Here is an 18,290-nt window from a genome sequence, read left to right as displayed (position 1 = left end):
GCAGGATGCAGGGTTTTGCTTTGGCGGGGAGCGGCTCAGCACCCCAGCGAGCCCCCAGCACCGCGCCAGCCCCTCGCACCCCCCCCCTCGCTCCTCCAGCGAAGCTCCTACCTTGGGCACGGGGCAGCTCCCGGTGTCAGCAACACCTCGGTGGGGTTGGCTGCTCCAGCTGTGCCTGCGCAGCCGTTGAGGCAACAGAAAAGGAAGTGCTCATATGCAGATGAGCAGATTAAATCAAGAGAGCTTCTAGATTTCCTTTTTCTTATACTTTTTCACAGCCCGGTGCAGGGCCGCTGTGGAGGGAGCATCCCCGGCACCGCCAAACCCCAAGGACATGGAGGCTGATGCTCGTCATGGCAGTCCGCTGCGATTCAGTGTGACCCAAAGACAACCTGCTCCTCGGGCATGTCTGATAGAATTAGCCTTCTGCCTCTAATGAGTTTCTTCCCACTACCGGCAACCCCTGAGGAGCTGAGGAACCTGGCTTGCGGCTGCAGCAGCACCAGCACCGCGCTCTAAGCGGAGCATCGGCACTCGGTAAGCGGGGGACGCCAAGCCAGCGGGGCAGAAGGCCGGCATGACTGAGCAGGGATCTGCTGCTGGGATTCAGGCGGAAAAGGAAAGCATAGGGGCATTGGGAGCAAGGACAGGTGACACAAGAGATGCTCATCCCCACTGTGGGGAGAAAATGTGTGCGGCCAAAGCCCGGTTGGCGTTCAAGCTGGCCAGCCCGGTGAAGGACAACAAAAAGGGCTTTTTAAAATATGTTAATAGCGAAAGGAGGCTCAGAGATAACACCAGTCCGTTGCTTAACGAGGTCGGTCACCTCACAAATAGGGACATAGACAAAGCTCAGATGTTTAATGCCTTCTTCACTGCCTCCCTTAACACCAGTGATGGACCCTGGGACCTCCGGAGCCCTGTGTTGGAAGACCATGACAGGGGGGGATGATAAACTGCCAGCCAATCCTGAACCTGTTCCAGACCTGCCGCCCCAGCTGGATGCACAGAAGGCTACGAGGCCCAGTAGGATTCATCCCAGGGCACTGGAAGAACTGGCCAGTGTCATCATGGGACACCTCACCATTATTTTTCAGTGGTCTTGGGAGTCTGGAGAGGTCCCCGTTTACTGGAAGCCAGCAAACATCGTCCTCATTTTCAAGAAGGGTAAGAGGGAAGACCCTGGGATGGTTACTCTGGGAGTTAGTGAAAAACACTTGAGAGACGACACAGTCATTGGTCACAGCCAGCACGGGTTCATGAGGGGAAAGTTCTGCTTAACCAACTTAATTCCCTGTCATGACAAGGTCACCCGTTGAGTTGACCAAGGGAAGCCAGTAGATGTGGTGTCTGGGGATTTTAGCAAAGCTTTTCATACTGTCTCTCGCAGAATCCTTCTGAATAAAGCATCCAGCGCACAGCCAGACAAGTCCATCATACGTTGGGTGAGCAATTGGCTGACAGGTCGGGCTCAGAGTTACAGTAAATGGGGTGACATCAGGCTGGTGGCCAGTCACCAGTGGGGTTCCCCAGGGCTCGATTCACGTTTTTATAAATGATCTGGACACAGGAGTTGAACGTACATTAAGTAAATTCACCAACGATACTAAACTAGGAGAAGCTGTGGACTCCCTTGAGGGTAGAGAAGCCTTACAGAGACATCTGGATAGACTTGAGAGCAGGGAAATCACCAACCGCACGACATTTATCAAGAGCAAGTACCGGATTCTCCGCCTGGGATGGGGTAATCCTGGTTATACGTACAAATTGGGGGACGAGAGGCTGGAGAGAGCCCTGCAGAAAGAGCTCTGAGGGTTTGGGTTGATGGCAAGTTGAACAGGAGTCAACAGTGCGTCCTGGCAGCCCGAAGGGGCCAACCATGTGCTGGGCTGCATCAAGCACAGTGTCGCCAGCCAGTTGAGGGAGGTGACTGCCCCGCTCTGCACCGCACTGGTGCAGCCTCACCTTGAGCACCGTGTGCGGTTTTGGGCACCTCACTGTTAGAAGGACATCAGGCATTGGAGTGTGTCCAGAGGAGGGTGACCAAGATGGTGAAGGATCTTGAGGGCAACACTTAGGGGGAGAGGCTGAGGTCACTTGGCTTGTTCAGCTTGGAGGCTGAGGGGTGACCTCATCGCTGAGGGGTGACCTCATCGCAGTCTGCACCTTCCTCAAGGTGGGTAGCGGAGGGGGAGGTGCTGCTCATCCCTCTCTGGTGATCAGCGACATGACACCAGGGAATGGAATGAAGCTGCATCAGGAGATGTTCAGGTTGGATACTGGGAAAAGGTTCTTCCTTGAGAGGGTGCTCAGTTCCTGGAATAGGGTTCCCAGGGAAGTGGTCACAGCACCAATGCTCTCAGAGTTCAAGGAGCATCTGGACAATGCTCGTAGTCACATGGTTTAGTTTTAGGTTGTCCTGCAAGGAGCAGGGAGTTGGACGTGATGATCCTTAGGGGTCCTGTCCAACTTGAGATATTCTATGATTCTATTGTGCCACAGTTTGATGCTATGCTGGGATGGAGCTGGCACCCTCCACGTCGCCTGCAGCCACGGCAGCACAGCTCCACAGTGATGCCAGCCAGCCCAGCCAAAGGAAGAAGTGTCTTCTACCCTCCTCCCCCCTCCCCCCCCCCCCCCCCCAAAATGGTTAGTTTTGCCCCAAAAGGCTTCACCTTGTGCTCCAGGGGCTGCTGGATTCAGCTGCAGGGACGTGGCTATGTGCAGAGATGTGGGGAGCAGAGACAGCTCAGCCATGCCAGTGCCCACCGTGGGACAACAGTGCTGCCCTGTGCTTGCCCTGTGCGCCTGCAACGAGTCTCCAGGTCTCAGCTCACAGCACGGGGCAACCATCTGCCTCCATCTGACCCACCCCGAAGATGGGCCAGGCTGGAAACCCAGAGCTGGAGAGAAAGGTGCCAAGACGATGGTCCATGGACCACAGAGCTGGGTCATTGTCCACATCCTTAGGTGACATGCCCCCCTGGACCAAGGAGATTTGATTTTTGCAAGGGCAAAAACCAGAGATCCCGGGATGTTACAACGCATCCTTGAACCACAGCGGCACCAAGATGCTCACGTCCAAGCAAACAGTCAAGACACACTCGGAAAAAAACTTTTCTGGCTTTCAAAACCCGGTTTAGTGCTGGGACCGGGTTAAAAATCCAACCCGCCAGCACGCACCAGCAGCTCCGGCCAAACTGCCTGCAAAATCGCTTTACCGGCTGCAAGTGAAGCCACCGGTTTGGGCTTCCCCGTCACAAAATGCAGGGATAGGGGCGTGGGAGAGCAGAGCATCCCCCGCCTCCAGCTTTTTGGGGTCGTTTCCAGTGGAAAAATACCGGGCTTGGAAAGAACGCGCACAGGCGTTTGCAGTTTTGCTTTAATTTTATTTATTTTTCCCTGCTTTGCTTGATGCTGGGGGAGAAAAGGCTGTTGGGGTCCCATGGCGTCGTTTCCACGTCCTGTGGGAAACAAATCCTCTTGGCCACTGATATTTCCCAATTTTTTGGCTGAAAAGCCTCCAGCAAAGGGAAAAATATTGGGGGGAAACGGTGATTTGGGGCTTCGCTCCTTGGTCGGGAGCAGGACGGAGCCAGCACCGGGATGCGCGGGGATGCAGGGGCAGCGCTCACGTCGCCAGCCGGTACCCGCTCCACCCGTTGTTGCATCGTCCCCCCGGGGTGCTATCCCAATCGCCGGCCTCCGACTCATGGATTTGGCGCAGAGCGATGCCAATCCTGCAGGAGCAGCCGGAGCCACAGGGAAGAAGGGTCAGGCCTGCTCCGGCTGCCGGTTCCCCCGGCACTGCAGCCACGGCGCGCTCAATCCCTGAAGAGACCTGAGCTGGAAAGACGCCGGGGTCCAAGCTGCAGTCCGGGAAAACACGCGTGTAAAGCTCCCACCGGGAAAACACGGGAAAACACGCGTGTAAAGCTCCCACCGGGAAAACACGCGTGTAAAGCCCCCACCGGCCAACACACCCACGCGTGCAAGCACGCGCACGTGGGGGCACACACACACACCCCCCCCCGTACCAAAAGCAGCCTGGCCGCCCCCCACGGAGGCAGGACACGCACCCACGGGCTGGGCTGCGGCGGCGGGACCGGCCCCCCCCCCCCCCCCCTCCCGTCCCGGGCGCGGGCGGGGGGCGGGAGCGGCGGGGGGAAGAGGAGGAGGAGGAGGAGGAGACTCGGCCCGGCAGCGCCCCGGCTGCCCCGCACTGCCGCCGCGCCGACACCGGTGAGGGAGCGGGGCGGGCCGGGCCGGCGGGGGGGGACACGGACGGACGCGGCACCGGCGGCACCGGCGCGGCGGGAAACTTGCGGGAAACTTTAGCGAAAGGGGCGGAGATGGGGGGGGGGGGGGGGGGAGAGATGGGCGGCCGCTCCGGGCCGGGGCGGGCGGGGGCGGGCGGTACCGGGCAGTACTGGGCAGTACCGGGCGGTACCGACCGTACCGGGCCGGGGCGCGGCGCGGCGGACGCGGAGGAATGCGGCGGCTCCCGCCGGCCGGGCCGCATCACCGCCGGCGGCGGAGCGGCAGCGGCGGCGGCCAATAGGAAGGCGCGGAGGGAGGGGGGGGCGGGAGGTTCCTTCCCCCTCCCCCGCCGGGAGCCCGGGACGGGACGGGACGGGACGGGACGGGACGGCGGCGGCGGGGACGCGACGCGGCCGCGCGTGCTCCCCGTGGGTTCTGCACGGGCCCCGATGCTCCACGCGTGCCTCCCGTGGGTGTTGCACGGGTGCTGGCCCTCCACGCCTGCTCCCCGTGGGTTCCGCAGGGCTGTCGGTGCTCCACGCGTGCTCCCCCGTGGGCCTTCCAGGGAGTCCGTGATCCACGCGTGCTCCCCCGTGGGTTCTGCAGGGGTCCCGGTGCTCCACGCGTGCCTCCCGTGGGTGTTCCAGGGGTGCCACTGATCCACGCGTGCTCCCTGTGGGAGCTGCGTGGGTGCTGGTGCTCCCGTGGGCATTGCACAGCAGCCGGGAATCTGCCGGTGCCAAATCCTGCCAGGACCTGGATTCCCTCCCCGGGGCAGGAGCCCACGCGGGCAGCAGGAGAGCACAGGCCAGGGCTCGCCTCGGAGTTTTACCAAAACTTCACCATTTCAGCAAATATCATCAGGGAAATTGATTTTTTCCCCCCCTGTGCAAAGCACATAAGTGCCAGCTCCCGCTGCTCCGCTGCTCCGGCTGCTCCGGCACTGGCTCTCACAGCCTGGCTGGATTTGGCAGCAGGTCTGGGCTGCACCGTCCCGAAAACCTGCCGGGAGGCTGCGGGCTGGCCACGGCCGGACTCTGTACTTATCCCATTAAGGCGCGCAGTAGCCTCCCATTAAGGTTTCCTGGGGCGGTTTACCCGCCTGGCCCAGCCGGGATGTGAGCTCCGTGCCGGGACGTAGGCGGTCAGCGCCGGCCCTTTGTTGCGGCGTCACCGGAGAGCGTATCCAGCCACCATGGCCGGTTCAGTCTTCCAGAGCTGTTCCTGTCTCGCTGGCGCCGGGTCCAGGCTTTAACCCTCGCTGGAGCTGTCGGGGCGCAGCCGGGTGCCCCCTGCCACAGCACCATGGATGGTCTTGGAGGCCTGCAGATGATGTCATGTGGGTGACATCATCCGGATGACATGTAGACGTTGTTGCCTCCAGTGTGCTGGCAGAGGTGCCCTGGGCCAGGCTGGTACTGGCTGCAGTGCCAAACTGGGACAAGGTGCCGGTGGCTGGGCAGTGGGCTATGGTCCTTGCTGGGGACCTCGCTGGGGTCTTCTCTGGGGACCCTGCTGGGGCCATCACTCAGCTTCTCACTGGGGTCATCATTAAGGACCTGGTTGGGGACATCACCAGAGTCCTTGCCGGGAACCTGATCGAGGTCCCTGCTGCAACCTCATCACTCAGTGTGCCACCCCCAAAACCAGGGGCCATGCCCCCTCCTTCCTCCAGCCACCTCCCACAGCCCCCCCAGGTCGCCCCCTGACCCCTCTTCTCTCCCGTAGGTCCCCGACGGTGACAGCCATGCCCTAGGAGAGACCATGAGCCAAAGCGGGGCCTCGCGCCTGGCCGGCTCCCCGCCGCTGCCGGGGGGCTCGCTGCTGGCCCTGCTGGCCCCCGAGCCCTCCCCGTCCCCCCCCAGCGGGACGCCTTCACCTGGTCCTCCCCCAGCATTGCTGGAAGGGGACTGGGAAGGGCGGGAAGAGCTGCGTCTGCGGGAGCTGGAGGAGGCGCGGGCGCGGGCGGCCCAGATGGAGAAGACGATGCGATGGTGGTCGGACTGCACGGCCAACTGGCGGGAGAAATGGAGCAAGGTGCGAGCCGAGCGCAACCGGGCGCGCGAGGAGGTGCGGCAGCTGCGGCATCGCCTGGAGGCCCTCACCAAGGAACTGGCCGGCCTGCGCCGCGACCGCGACCGGCCGGAGGAGCGCCCGCCACCCGCTCGCCCGCCGGCACGACTTCATGGCCGGTCCGGCACCGGAAGCCCACCTGACACCGACGGGGTGGAGGGAGAGGCTGACCCCGAGCGGGAACCTGTGCGGGATGTGGGGGCCGAGGCGCCCCAAAAAGCCAAGGTGAGGGTGAGGGGTGGGGGGGACTTTGGGGGGTCCTCACCCCTGGCAGCCACCAGCAGGGTCACTCCCTGCCCCACAGAGATGGGCAGCGGTGGGGGACAGACCCCTCTTGGAGCTGCATGGGGGGGTCAGATCCCTCCTGGATTAGCATGGGGGGGGGGTCGGACCCCTCTCAGAGCAGGATGGAGGGGGGTTCAGACCCCTTTGGAGCATCCTTGAGGGTCAGACCCCTCTGAGAGCAGAGTGGAGGGGGGTCAGACCCCTCTTGGAGCAACATAGTGGGTTTGGACCCCTCTGAGAGCAGAATGGGGGGGGGTCAGACCCCTCTCAGAGCATCATTGTGGGCTTGGACCCCTCTCAGAGCAGCAATGGGGGGGGTCAGACCCCTCTGCAGCAGCCCGAGGGGGGTGTCAGACCCCTCTCAGAGCAGAATGGAGGGGGGTCAAACCCTTCTGTGAGGAACATGGTGGGTTTAGACCCCTCTCAGAGCAGCATGGGGGGAGGTCAGACCCCTTTGGAGCAGCACAGGGGGGGTCCAGACCCCTCTCTGAGCAGTGTGATGGGGTCAGACAGACCCCTTGGAGCAGTCTTGGGGGTCAGACCCCTCTCGGAGCAGCACGTTGGGGTCCAGGACCCCGATAGCCCCGTGCAGAAAGGTCACCTCGGCACTGGCTCTGGTCCCTTTCTTGAGCCTTCCCCTTTGGAGGCATTAGGCAAAAGTCAGCGTGCCGGTACGGGGGACAGTGGCTTCGGCAGTGCCGGTGGTATCTCCCAGTGACGGCTCAAATGCCAGGGTGTCCCTACGGGCTTCTGGCAGAGGTCTGTGCTGAAGGGAGCAGGAAGGAGGGGACACCAGAGCCACCCTAGGGATGCTCCCAGCTCCTCCGGCTGTCCCTTCTCTGCTGCCATCGGCTCTGTCACGACACACAAGTCGCCGCTCGGCATGCCGCGCCATGCCGGTTCAGTCCACCTGACGGCCCGGCTACCGAGCAGCAAATCTGAGCCTAATCTGATTGTCTCCTGCGGGCTCCCACTCGGTCCCTGGGGACATCCCGTCCCCAGAAAACCCCTTGCAGCTCATTTACCGTGCGCTTGTGGAGCCTGGTAGAAGATTGCCCACGTGGCAGTTGCGGCGAGGTCGTCGTAATAAATCGGTATTATCTCATCTGAAATTTCCAGCGAGGCGGGGAGGTGGCAGCAGAGCCCGGTGGCGTATGGGACCTCCCCTGGGAAGACGGGGTCCTCTCCGTCAGCCTCGGGGGGTCCCTGGGGACCGGAGGGAGGGATGCTGCTGGGTCTGGCTGTAGGGATGCTCTTGGTTATAGGGTGAGGGCTGGGTGCTGGAGGGGGTGGGAAGCCAGGGCTGCCCCCTCACCCGTGGGTAATTCCTTGTCCCCTGTGCCGGGCCACCCACGGCGCCGCAGGAGCTGGAGCTGATGGAAAACATCTTGACAAGCAAGCAGGACGAGAGCTGGGAGCAGCGGGGCCCCCGGGCCTCCTTCACCCGCCAGGAACGGAGCCGCCTGCTCTGGGAGGACGTCAGCGTCATGGAGGAGGATGCCACCAAAGTCACCGCCCTGAAGCTGAGGCTGGATGAGTCCCAAAAAGTGCTGCTCAAGGAACGGGAGTGAGTGCTCAGGGTGTCATCCTCGTGGGGTGCCAGCCCAGCCCAGCCCAGTCCCCACCAGGATGGGGCATCCCGTGGGGTCCTGCTGGATTGTCACCAGCGTTGCCTCTCCCCAGGGACAAGCTGGCGCTCAGCAAGAGCATTGAGAAGCTGGAGGGCGAGCTCAGCCAGTGGAAGATCAAGTATGAGGAGCTCAACAAGAACAAGCAGGAGGTGATGAAGCAGGTGAGTGAGGTGCCTGGGGACCAGGGGTGCCCCGGGGGGTGGCCTGTCCCCTGGTGGGTGGCATGTCCTGGTGGGTAGATGTGGTGACCCACAGACACACACCCCCAACTCCAGGGTGCTCAAGGGTCTTAATTAGTGATATTAAGCCAGTTGGTCTGTCCACAGAGGTTGGGTGTGGGCCAGGCTCGGGTGGTGCAGGGTGGGTGCTCACTGCCCACCCTGCGTGCTGTGTCCTTCCCTGCAGCTCAACATCCTGAAGGAGATCCACCAGGACGAGCTGGGGCGCATCTCCGAGGACCTGGAGGATGAGCTGGGCGCTCGCTCCAGCATGGACAAGAAGCTGGCCGAGCTCCGCGCAGAGGTGAGGCCAAATCCCAATGTGGGAGGCGAAGGGAATAGCGAGGGGAGTCCCCACTGCCCCCTGGCCACCCTATGTCCCCATCCCAGATGGAGCGGCTGCAGGCAGAGAACGCGGCCGAGTGGGGCCGGCGAGAGCGGCTGGAGACGGAGAAGCTCAACCTGGAGCGGGAGAACAAGAAACTGCGGGCGCAGATCGAGGACCTGGAGGAGGTGCTGGCTCGCAAGCGGCGCCAGACGGCCAGCGCCCTGGACACCGACCTCAAAACCATCCAGGCCGAGCTCTTCGAGAAGAACAAGGTGCCATAGGGATGGTCCTGTCCCCTGCCACCCCCTCCCTGGGTGACCCTGTCACTTCAGCGGTGGCTCAGCACTCCTCAGGACCTCCTCAAGCCCAAACTGCCACCACCCTTCATCTAGGGGACGGTGGTGACCCCGTCCTTGCTCCATCAGCTCCTCCATCATGGGGTGGGGTGGTGGGAGAGGTCCCTGGGGAGGGCGAAGGGAGCACTTGGCAGTGAGGGTGGCTCTCACCCACTCAGCCCTCCACCCCGTGTCCACCGCAGGAACTGGCCGACCTGAAACACATCCACGCCAAGCTGAAGAAGCAGTACCAGGAGAAGATGGCTGAGCTGGCCCATGCCAACCGCCGCGTGGAGCAGCACGAGGGCGAGGTGAAGAAGCTGCGCCTGAGGGTGGAGGAGCTGAAGAAGGAGCTAGCCCAAGCCGAGGATGAGGTGGGGAAGCTCGTGCTGGTGGAGGGGGTCGGGGTGGGCAGCTCTGCTCCTTCCACAGCTGCCGACAGCCCCATCCCATCCCGTCCCGCAGCTGGATGAGGCCCACAACCAGACGCGGAAGCTGCAGCGGTCGCTGGACGAGCAGACGGAGCAGAGCGAGAGCTTCCAGGTGCAGCTGGAACATCTGCAGTCCCGGTGAGCGGGGGACCTGGGGGACCGCAGTGGGGACCAAGCAAGGACCCAAGGGTGGGATGACATTCTCCTTGCCACCATTCCTCAACCAGCATCTCCCCTGGGCTAAGTGTGGCCAAAGTGCCTCCAACATCCTTGGAGGGTGTGCAACCATCCTCAGAGCAGCCTTCACCCTGCTGCAAGCTGGGTGGCATTCACCTCCCAGTTAAACCAGCACAAGGCTGCCCACAGACCAGAATAGCCCGGTTTCACGCCACTTGGGGGAGGCGGGAGGTGGGTTTTATTGCCCTTAAGAACTTTCCCTGGCCTTGCTTCGCCTCTCCAGCAGTTAAAGAGCTGAAATGGCCGTAAGAGATTGATGCTGCGTCTCCGAGAGGCGCTGGGCGGGTTGTTTTTATAATCTTCCTTTATTTTATTGGGACATCTTCATTAAATCATGGAGGAATAATGGAGGCTTCGTCTTCCCCCCCCCCCCCGCCTCCAGCCTCCCTGCGTGCTCGCCCTTGAATAATTCATACTTTCCAGTAAAACGCAGCAAACTGGTCAGATCCAACTGGGTCCTGGGCCTTTTGATTTCAAATTTGCTTCATAAATTTTCATTGATGAATTTTAATGTGAGGGCGAGTGAGGAACTAAAACCACTGCAAGCTGCTGGGAATGGAGACTCTTGGGGGATTTTTTTTTGGGGGGGGGGGAGCCCCGTTTTAGGGGGACGACTCCTCCCTGCACTGCACTTTCGGATGGGTCTGGGATGTCTGGCGTGGTGGTGTCTGGCCCCGGAGGGATTAAACTGGTGCCCCACTTGTGGCGAGCATCATCCGGGGCTCCTCGGCCCCATGCCGGAGAGTCGCCCCCAGGCTGGGGGGGGCTGATCCTGCACCCAGACCTTAGTGGGAGCCACAGAAATGGGGTCCCCCCGGGGTGCAGCCGTGCTGTAGGGGTGCAGGGGGGGACGGGCTCGGCTTTGGCGTCCCCCACCCCAGCAGCTCTCCCTCGACAGCCTGCGGCGGCAGCAGACCACCCCGCTTTTCGGCAAGATGCGCAGTGCCCGCTTCGGCCCCGATGACGCCGGGGATGGCACCAGCGACCCTGATGAGGATGAGGACCTACAGATCCAGGTGCCCTAAAGCCCACGGCCAGGTGCCACCGCCACGGGGACATCCCATGGCGGTCCTCTGCCCAAAAGTGCCTGTCACCGCGGGGCCTGGCCACGCGGTCACCCTTGTATAGATGGGGAAACTGAGTCACGGAGCAGCGGGAAGGAATTTGCCTGTGGATGCTCCAAGCTCGCTGCCTCTCGGACAGTACCCGATGCCCCTTGGCCACTGGCAGTTCCTGGGACACAGATGGGGCCACCAAAGCCAGCATCACTCGAGCAGCCCAGGAGGAGGAAGTGCAGGGCAGAGAGAGGCACCGAGCCCCGCCGCCAGCCACGTCCTCCTGCCCACTTTTTTTTATATGGATATTATATATATGTATGTATTTGTATATGATTTTTTTTTTTTTTATTATAAATACAGAGCCCAGAGGAGCTCAGGCTCTGGTGGTGGCTTAGTCTGCTGCTCTGTCCCCACGCGGGAGCGAGGATGGAGGGGACGGGATGGGGGATAGCATCGGGGAGACACGGCAGCCCTCCGCAAGCTTCACACAGGGCTGGATGTGTGGCTCATAGTGTCACCCCACTGCCATCGCCGCCCCCACGCCTGGGGACCAGCCCGGCTGCGGGGGCAAAGCCTGTCCCCAGGCCTGCTAAGTGACGAGGGGGGGCTGTGGGGGGGCTGGTAACGCTCGTGGCCATAGAAGTGCCTGCTTCCGCGGGGCTGCGGTGGGCAGGCAGAGGTGCTCACCTGTGTGTGCAGCGTGCTCACCCGTGGGCGCAAGGGTGCTCGCTTACCCGTGGGTGCAGGGCTGCTCGCCCTGGAGAGGTGCAGAGGTGCTCACCCATGGGTGCAGGGGTGTTTGCCTGTGGGTGCTGACCCCCCAGCTCAGGCCCCTGCAGCCCAGCCCCCACGGAGCGGGGCCTCGCGGGGCTCGGAGATGCTCAGACACAACCTTATTAAAAATTAATATTTCGGTGAGCTAATCCCCTCGCTCTGCCTTTTAATTGATTGGCTAAAAGCACAGCTCTTTGCTGCTCATGGTTTTTTTTTTAATACCCTTTTATTTCCAGCGATTATTCTCTTTTTTTATGGCCCAACAAATGAGGCTGCGGGGGTGGAGGTGCCTGCAGGCGCCTTGGGTGGGGGCCCTGAAAAGCAGAGTTTTGGGGGGGCACAGAAGTGGAGACGGGGACGAGGAGGCATCTGCCTGAGCCTAGGGACAGGCTGGGACAGCAGCTCGGCAAGAGGCTGCGGCCGCCCGCCAGTCGCCGCGGGGCGTTCACTCTGAAGCCTAATGATGTGCAGGCAGGACGCCTCTTCCAGGGCGGCCGGTTGTGGCTCTGGCTGGGCTGGGCCGGGCGAGGCCGGGCCCGGAGGGACGGAGGAGGCAGACTGGGGGGTGGTGGTGGTGGTGGTGATGGGGACAGGGGGCGGGGCTTGGAGGGGCGTGGTCGGGGCGGGGCCGGGGCAGGCGGGGCCGCGCGGCTCCAGGGCTCGCAACGAAGCGGAGCCGGACGCCGGAGCGGCGGGCGGGTAAGGGCAGGGTTTTGGGGGGGGAGCCGTGGCTGGGGACAGGCTGCGCGGAGGGGGTGACAGAGGTTCGGGGTGACAAGTGTCGGGGGGTGGGCCCGGCCGGGGGGTGACAAGCCATCCCGGTGGCACCTGGACAGGAGCCGGGGGTTGGAGGTTGGGAGCACCCGGGGCTGGGGCTGAAATACCCCACGGCAGAGCTGGCCGGGACGGGCAGGAGGTTGTTAACACTGAAGCCTACTGATGGCCAGCGGGTTGCTGCCCAAGCGAGCAGGCTGGGAGGAAGGAGGGGCAGAGCGAGAGGTGATGGAGACCCATGGGTGACATCCAGCGTGGGTGTCCCCTGGGACACATGTTGGGGGGGGACGGGGGGACAACACATCGCTCGTGTGTGCCGGCCTGGCAGGGGTTAATGCCGGACTGTTCCACTCGATGGTTCAGGCAGGGAAGGGAGGAGGAGGAGAAGGAGGAGAAGGAGGAGGAAGATGTCACCTGTCGATCTGTCATTTCTCTTTTCCAGCCAGGATGGGGGACACCGCTAGCACCAAGCAGGGCCGGCGGTGAGGCAAGGGGGGGGGGGGGGGAGTAGGGAGGAAGAGGATGGAGAGGGGGGGGCGAAGGTGAAGGCGGCCCCCCCCCCTCCCAAAAGCGCCCCTCCACCCCATCGGGCCATCGCCATGGCGACCAATTTTAACGACATCATCAAGCAAGGCTACGTGAGGATGAAGAGCAAGAAGCTGGGGGTGAGTGGGGGGGTGTCTCCGGGAATAGGGGGGCGGGGGGCACCCGTGGATTTGGGGCTCCGGTTGCCGCGAGAGGTGACGTGGCCAGGGGACAGTTTTGGGTTGAATAAGCAGCATTTTGGCGGCGAGAGTGGAGGGTGGGGTGGGCAGACCACTTGTTGGTACCCAAACCCTCCAGCAGCCCCATGGGGCCGGATCCTGCACTGGGTGCCCCCCCCTTCACCAGACACCCATCCTCCCCCCCCCCCCCCCCCCCCCCAGTGCCTCAGTTTCCCTCCACACCCCATTTTGGCACCAGTGGGACACCCCACGCCGGTAGGGGGGAGGATGGTGGTGATGGTGGGGGGTGGGGCTGCTGGGTGCAAATTAGGGGGGTGCTGGAGTGCAGCACCTATGCGGGGGGGGGTCAGGGGGTTTGGTCACCGCCTTCATCGGCTCGGAGCTGGCAGCAACGAGCATGCTGGGTAATTTCACGCTAATTAGGGAGAACAAAGAGGGAGCGGGCTCAAGGGGGGGGGAATGGTTGGGGATGATGGCCCCGCCGTCCCCGGAGGAAGGGGCTACGGGAGAGGGGACGGGGGGGATACCGGGATGAGGGGGTCCCCTTGGGAGCCTTGCCCACGTTCGTTAATTAAACTCTGTAATTAGCGTTGGTGGGGTGGAGGGATGATGGCAGCTGCGGGGCTGTCCCCGTCCCCAACATCCCCTCCTGTCCCCAGCATCAGGGTGGGGGTCAGCAGGACCAGGCAGGGGTCCCGGAGAAGGGGATCGGGGACATGGGGACAGGGCGGGGAAGGGGACCCCCACTTGCTCTGTCCGGCAGATCTACCGGCGGTGCTGGCTGGTCTTCCGGAAATCCTCCAGCAAAGGGCCCCAGCGCCTGGAGAAGTACCCGGATGAGAAGGCGGCGTGCCTGCGTGGGTGCCCCAAGGTGAGGGGCTGCGGCGGGGGGCTGCTGGGGGGCTGCCCGCCCGCAGGGCCCCCCGCCCGAGCGGGTCCCTTCTCGCCAAAACTTGCTGGGCTGAAGCTTGGGCGGCCGTCGCCCCCTCCCCCGTGCGCTGCGGTGGGATGCAGCTGGGGCTGGGGGCAGCAGGGGCTGGGGGCTGGGTGCCACGGGGCTCTGGGGACAGCCTGGGGGCAGCGGGGGACAGGTCTGGGTGCCACAGGAGATAGGGTCGGGAGGCAGCGGTGGCCACGTCTGGGGGCAAGAGGGGACAGGGGCTGGGGGCAGCAGGGGACAGGGTCTCAGTGCTATTGGGCTCTGGTTGCAGCAGGGGACAGGTCTGGGTCCCACTGGGCTCTGGGGGCAGTCTGGGTGCAGCAGGGGACAGGTCTAGGTGCAGCAGTGGCCACATTTGGGTGCAGTGGTGGCCAGGGTCTGGATGCTGCAGTGGCCAGGTCTGGGGGCAGCAGGGGACAGGTCTGGGGGAGGTGGTGGCCAGGTCTGGTGGCAGCAGGGGACAGGGTCTGGGGGCAGCAGGAGACAGGGTCTCAGTGCCACTGGGCTCTGGGGGCAGTCTGGGTGCAGCAGGGGACAGGTCTGGGTGCAGCAGTGGCCAGGGTCTGGATGCTGCAGTGGCCAAGTCTGGGGGCAGCAGTGGCCACGTTTGTGTGCAGCAGGGGACAGGTCTGGGGGCAGCAGGGGACAGGGTCTAGGTCCAGTGGGGCTGAGTTTCGGTGCAGCCCTTAGTGACCCCCTCTGCCTCCTCCACAGGTGACCGAGATCAGCAACGTCAAGTGCATCACCCGACTGCCCAAGGAGACCAAGAGACAGGCGGTGGCCATCGTTTTCACCGATGACTCCGCCCGGACCTTCACCTGCGATTCGGGTACAGGGCAGCGGCCAGGGGAGCTGGGCTGGGGGTTGCCGGGTTGGGGGCACCCCGGTTTGGCCAGGGTCACCCAGGGGCTGTCGTGGTGCCTTGCAGAGCTGGAGGCGGAGGAGTGGTACAAGACGCTGTCGGTGGAGTGCCTGGGCACCCGCCTGAACGACATCAGCCTGGGGGAGCCCGACCTGCTGGCGCCCGGCGTGCAGTGCGAGCAGACGGGTGAGCGCGCGCGCGGCGGCGGCAGCGGGGCGCTCGCTCGGGGCTTGGCCTCGCTACGCCCCCCTGAATTATTTTTATTATTTTTTTCCCCCCCTCCGTCTCCAGACCGGTTCAACGTGTTCCTCCTCCCCTGCCCCAACCTGGACGTTTACGGCGAGTGCAAGCTGCAGATCACCCACGAAAACATCTACCTCTGGGACACGCACAACCCCCGGGTGAAGCTGGTCTCCTGGCCCCTCTGCTCCCTGCGCCGCTATGGGCGCGACGCCACCCGCTTCACCTTCGAGGCCGGACGGTGAGATGTCACCCTCGGTGGGACAGAGACCGCCGTTGGGTGCCTCCATCCTGCTGGGTGCACCAGAAGGTGGCACTGCTGCCATCACCCTAGGGCAGGCGTGACACCGGGGTGATGGCCATGGTCCATGTCATGGACAGACGGGGAGGTTTGGTGCTGGTGCTGGTCCCAGCTTGGCACCATGGAGGGGCACGGGGACAGCACTTAAAACGTGGGAAGCTGGGCCAGCTGCCACCTGGGGGGGGGTATTTTTGATCATCCCTTGGCTTGGGGACCCTGGTCATGCACTGTGCCATGTCCCCACAGGATGTGTGACGCGGGGGAAGGTCTCTACACCTTCCAGACGCAGGAGGGTGAGCAGATCTACCAGCGTGTGCACAGTGCCACGTTGGCCATCGCTGAGCAGCATAAGAGGGTCCTGCTGGAGATGGAGAAGAATGTCAGGGTAAGCTCCAGCCCGACCTGGGGACACGGCTGGGGGGGGGGGGGGAGGGGAGGGGGCAGGCTTGGGGTGCCCCGTGTCACTCTCGCCCCCTTCTCGTCCTCCGCAGCTGCTGAACAAGGGCACTGAGCACTTCTCCTACCCCTGCACCCCCACCACCATGCTGCCCCGCAGCGCCTACTGGCACCATATCACCGGCTCCCAGAACATGGCCGAGTCCTCCAGCTACGCTGGTGAGTGGCCCCATCCCCCACCAAGGAGCCGCTGCCCCTCCAGCCTTCGGGGCATCCCCCATGGCACAAGCCCACCCCTCTGCTTCGTCCCCAGGGGAGGCATACGCAGGTGCCCAGGCCAGCTCGGACACCGACCTCCTCAACAGGTTCATCTTGCTGAAGCCAAAGTCCTCCAAAAGCGACAAGCCTGAAAGCAGGGAGCCCACATCGTCCCCGTGAGCCAGAGGCACGGGGGGACACACCGCAGTGGAAGTCCCCTTTTTCTTGCCTGAGGGGTGGCAAGGACGCGGGCAGCCGCCCCTCCGAGTCCCCAGGGAGACCGAGCTGGGGCATCCTCCGGGCTGAGACCTTGGGGGAGCAGGCGCTGGCTCACGCCCTGGCCCGACATTCCGGGAGGCGACGGCTGGTTCTGCCTCGACTGACTTGAAATATATGTTGAATATCCGTATCACAAGAGATTTTTCCTTCTCCCACGAACACAAACTTCGTGGCCGCTGAAGAGCTCCCGGGCAGAGACGCTCAGAGGTTTTTGACTCTTGGGGCTCCAGCTGGGAGGTGTGTGGGGGGGGGGGGTGTCAAGAAATTCTGTGTGTTTTCTGCAAGGGGAGGGGAGGATGCTGGAGCATCCCCCTGCTGCGGGGACGGAGCAATGCCGGAGGACGCGGCTGTACCAGGCTGAAGGTGCAGGGTCCCAGCATCTCACACACACATTCCCCCCCCCGCCCCTTGAAGAGCGGGGCGCTCCTGGGGACACCCCACCACACCTGAGCTGATTTTTGCACTTCGTGAAGTTATTTAAACGCTCGCTGGAGAATTGAGATGTCTCAGGAGAAAATGGTTTTCCCTGGGGGAGGGTTGGCTGGGGCAAGCGGTTGGGCAGAGCTCAGCACCCCCCAGCTTTCCCGGGCTGCTCCCACCCCAACACCCCTCGCTCCTCCACCTGCCCAGCCATGCCCCCCAGTTTATCTGCCGGTGGGCAACCCAGGGACCGATTTTGGCCAGTAGCATCTGTCCCTCGAGGGGCAGCTTTATGGATATAAAAAGTCCCCAGGGCAGAGAAGCCCATAGCAATGGCGGGGAGGGGGCAGAGCCGCGTTTCTCCGTGCATTCCCATCGTCCTCGCTTCCTCCTCACCCACCAGTGCGGCCGGGTGAAAGTCCTCGCCCCGGGGTGGGGGGGTGAGCTGGGCTTCACGTGCTGAACTCGAAAGCAATTGATTTTTTTTTTTCTAGTTCTCCTATTTATTGACCTCCTTTCGAAGGGCTATCTTTTTATTGCCATGCCAACCTTGGTGTTTCTTTGGAGTCTTCGTTTGGTCTGGGGTGGGTGGTCCAGTGGGTTTATTTCCACCCCGAAAGCTCCAGGTCCATGCTTTGGGGATGGGGAGTGTCGTGATGTGGGAACCTGTGGTCTGTAAATACTGTGTCTTGGGTTTGTGTAGCTTGTGGCTGAGGCTGGGGGGACAACGGGACGGAGAGGGGCTGCTCCCCGCAGCGCAGACGGGCATGGAGGGGCTCGTTGGCACCCCAGCACCGCCCAGTAGCGCGTCCTCCCTCAGGTGAGAGGTGTAACCTGCTCTCTTTCCCTGGCTACACACCTCATCTGGAAAAGATTTAACATTTATTACCAAAAATGTTTGGGTTTTCCTTTTTTTTTCTTTTTTTTTTTTTTAAAGGAGTTGCTCAATGAATAAACAACCCTTATCCACCCTTCCTGTTTGTCTGTTCCATCCAAACGCGCTCGGGAAGTGCAAGTGGGAGTAGCTCCTGGCAGAGAGAAAAATGCTGATCAAGGAGATTTCCCATGGCTCCCGGCAGCGCGCTTGGCTCAAAGCTTTGTTCTGCCTCCAGCCACGGACAGGACATTTCAACTGAAGCCCTAAAACCGCCGGGGAGGGTAGAAGGGTGGAGTGAGTTGCCACCCTCCATCAAACAGGATGCCAGCATCCCATTGTCATGCCCGCAGCTCCGGGGATGTGCCAGGGCACTGGTGGCTCCAAATCTCCGGGTGAAGGAGTTTTCAAACCGCTCCATCTCCCAGCACTTCCAGAACTGTGCCAGTTCAGTTGTCCGTGCCATGACTGTCTGGCAGAGCACTGGCCTCAAGGCCAGACGGCCACGCCAGCCAGGACAGCGCTCTCTCCAGGGACAGGGACAGCTTTTGGCTGGCTGTGCCACAGCAAGGACACCGAAGCAGCAGCAAC

At 62.7% G+C, this 18,290-nt stretch overlaps 2 protein-coding genes across 2 annotated transcripts; both read left to right on the top strand.

Moving 5' to 3' along the window:
• Window positions 1–5,993: 5,993 nt before the first annotated feature.
• Window positions 5,994–11,234, top strand: CCDC102A (coiled-coil domain containing 102A). The gene is made up of 8 exons (XM_082489169.1): window positions 5,994–6,558; window positions 7,983–8,185; window positions 8,302–8,410; window positions 8,655–8,771; window positions 8,858–9,067; window positions 9,334–9,504; window positions 9,596–9,699; window positions 10,697–11,234. The coding sequence occupies exons 1-8, from the start codon at window positions 6,025–6,027 to the stop codon at window positions 10,821–10,823; spliced, it is 1,575 nt and encodes a 524-aa protein (XP_082345295.1). The 5' UTR covers window positions 5,994–6,024; the 3' UTR covers window positions 10,824–11,234.
• Window positions 11,235–12,310: 1,076 nt separating this feature from the next.
• Window positions 12,311–17,795, top strand: DOK4 (docking protein 4). Its single transcript, XM_082489557.1, has 9 exons — window positions 12,311–12,329; window positions 12,847–13,069; window positions 13,893–14,000; window positions 14,784–14,898; window positions 14,998–15,117; window positions 15,223–15,412; window positions 15,719–15,857; window positions 15,964–16,087; window positions 16,182–17,795. Exons 2-9 carry the CDS (start codon window positions 13,004–13,006, stop codon window positions 16,304–16,306), a joined length of 987 nt encoding a protein of 328 aa, XP_082345683.1. The 5' UTR covers window positions 12,311–12,329; window positions 12,847–13,003; the 3' UTR covers window positions 16,307–17,795.
• The last annotated feature ends 495 nt before the right edge of the window (window positions 17,796–18,290 follow it).

Source organism: Vanellus vanellus, assembly GCF_965231255.1.
Source record: "Vanellus vanellus genome assembly, chromosome: 12".
NCBI lineage: Eukaryota > Metazoa > Chordata > Aves > Charadriiformes > Charadriidae > Vanellus > Vanellus vanellus.
The sequence above is the reverse complement of the archived record's forward strand: the minus strand, read 5'-3'. Positions and strand labels throughout refer to the sequence as shown.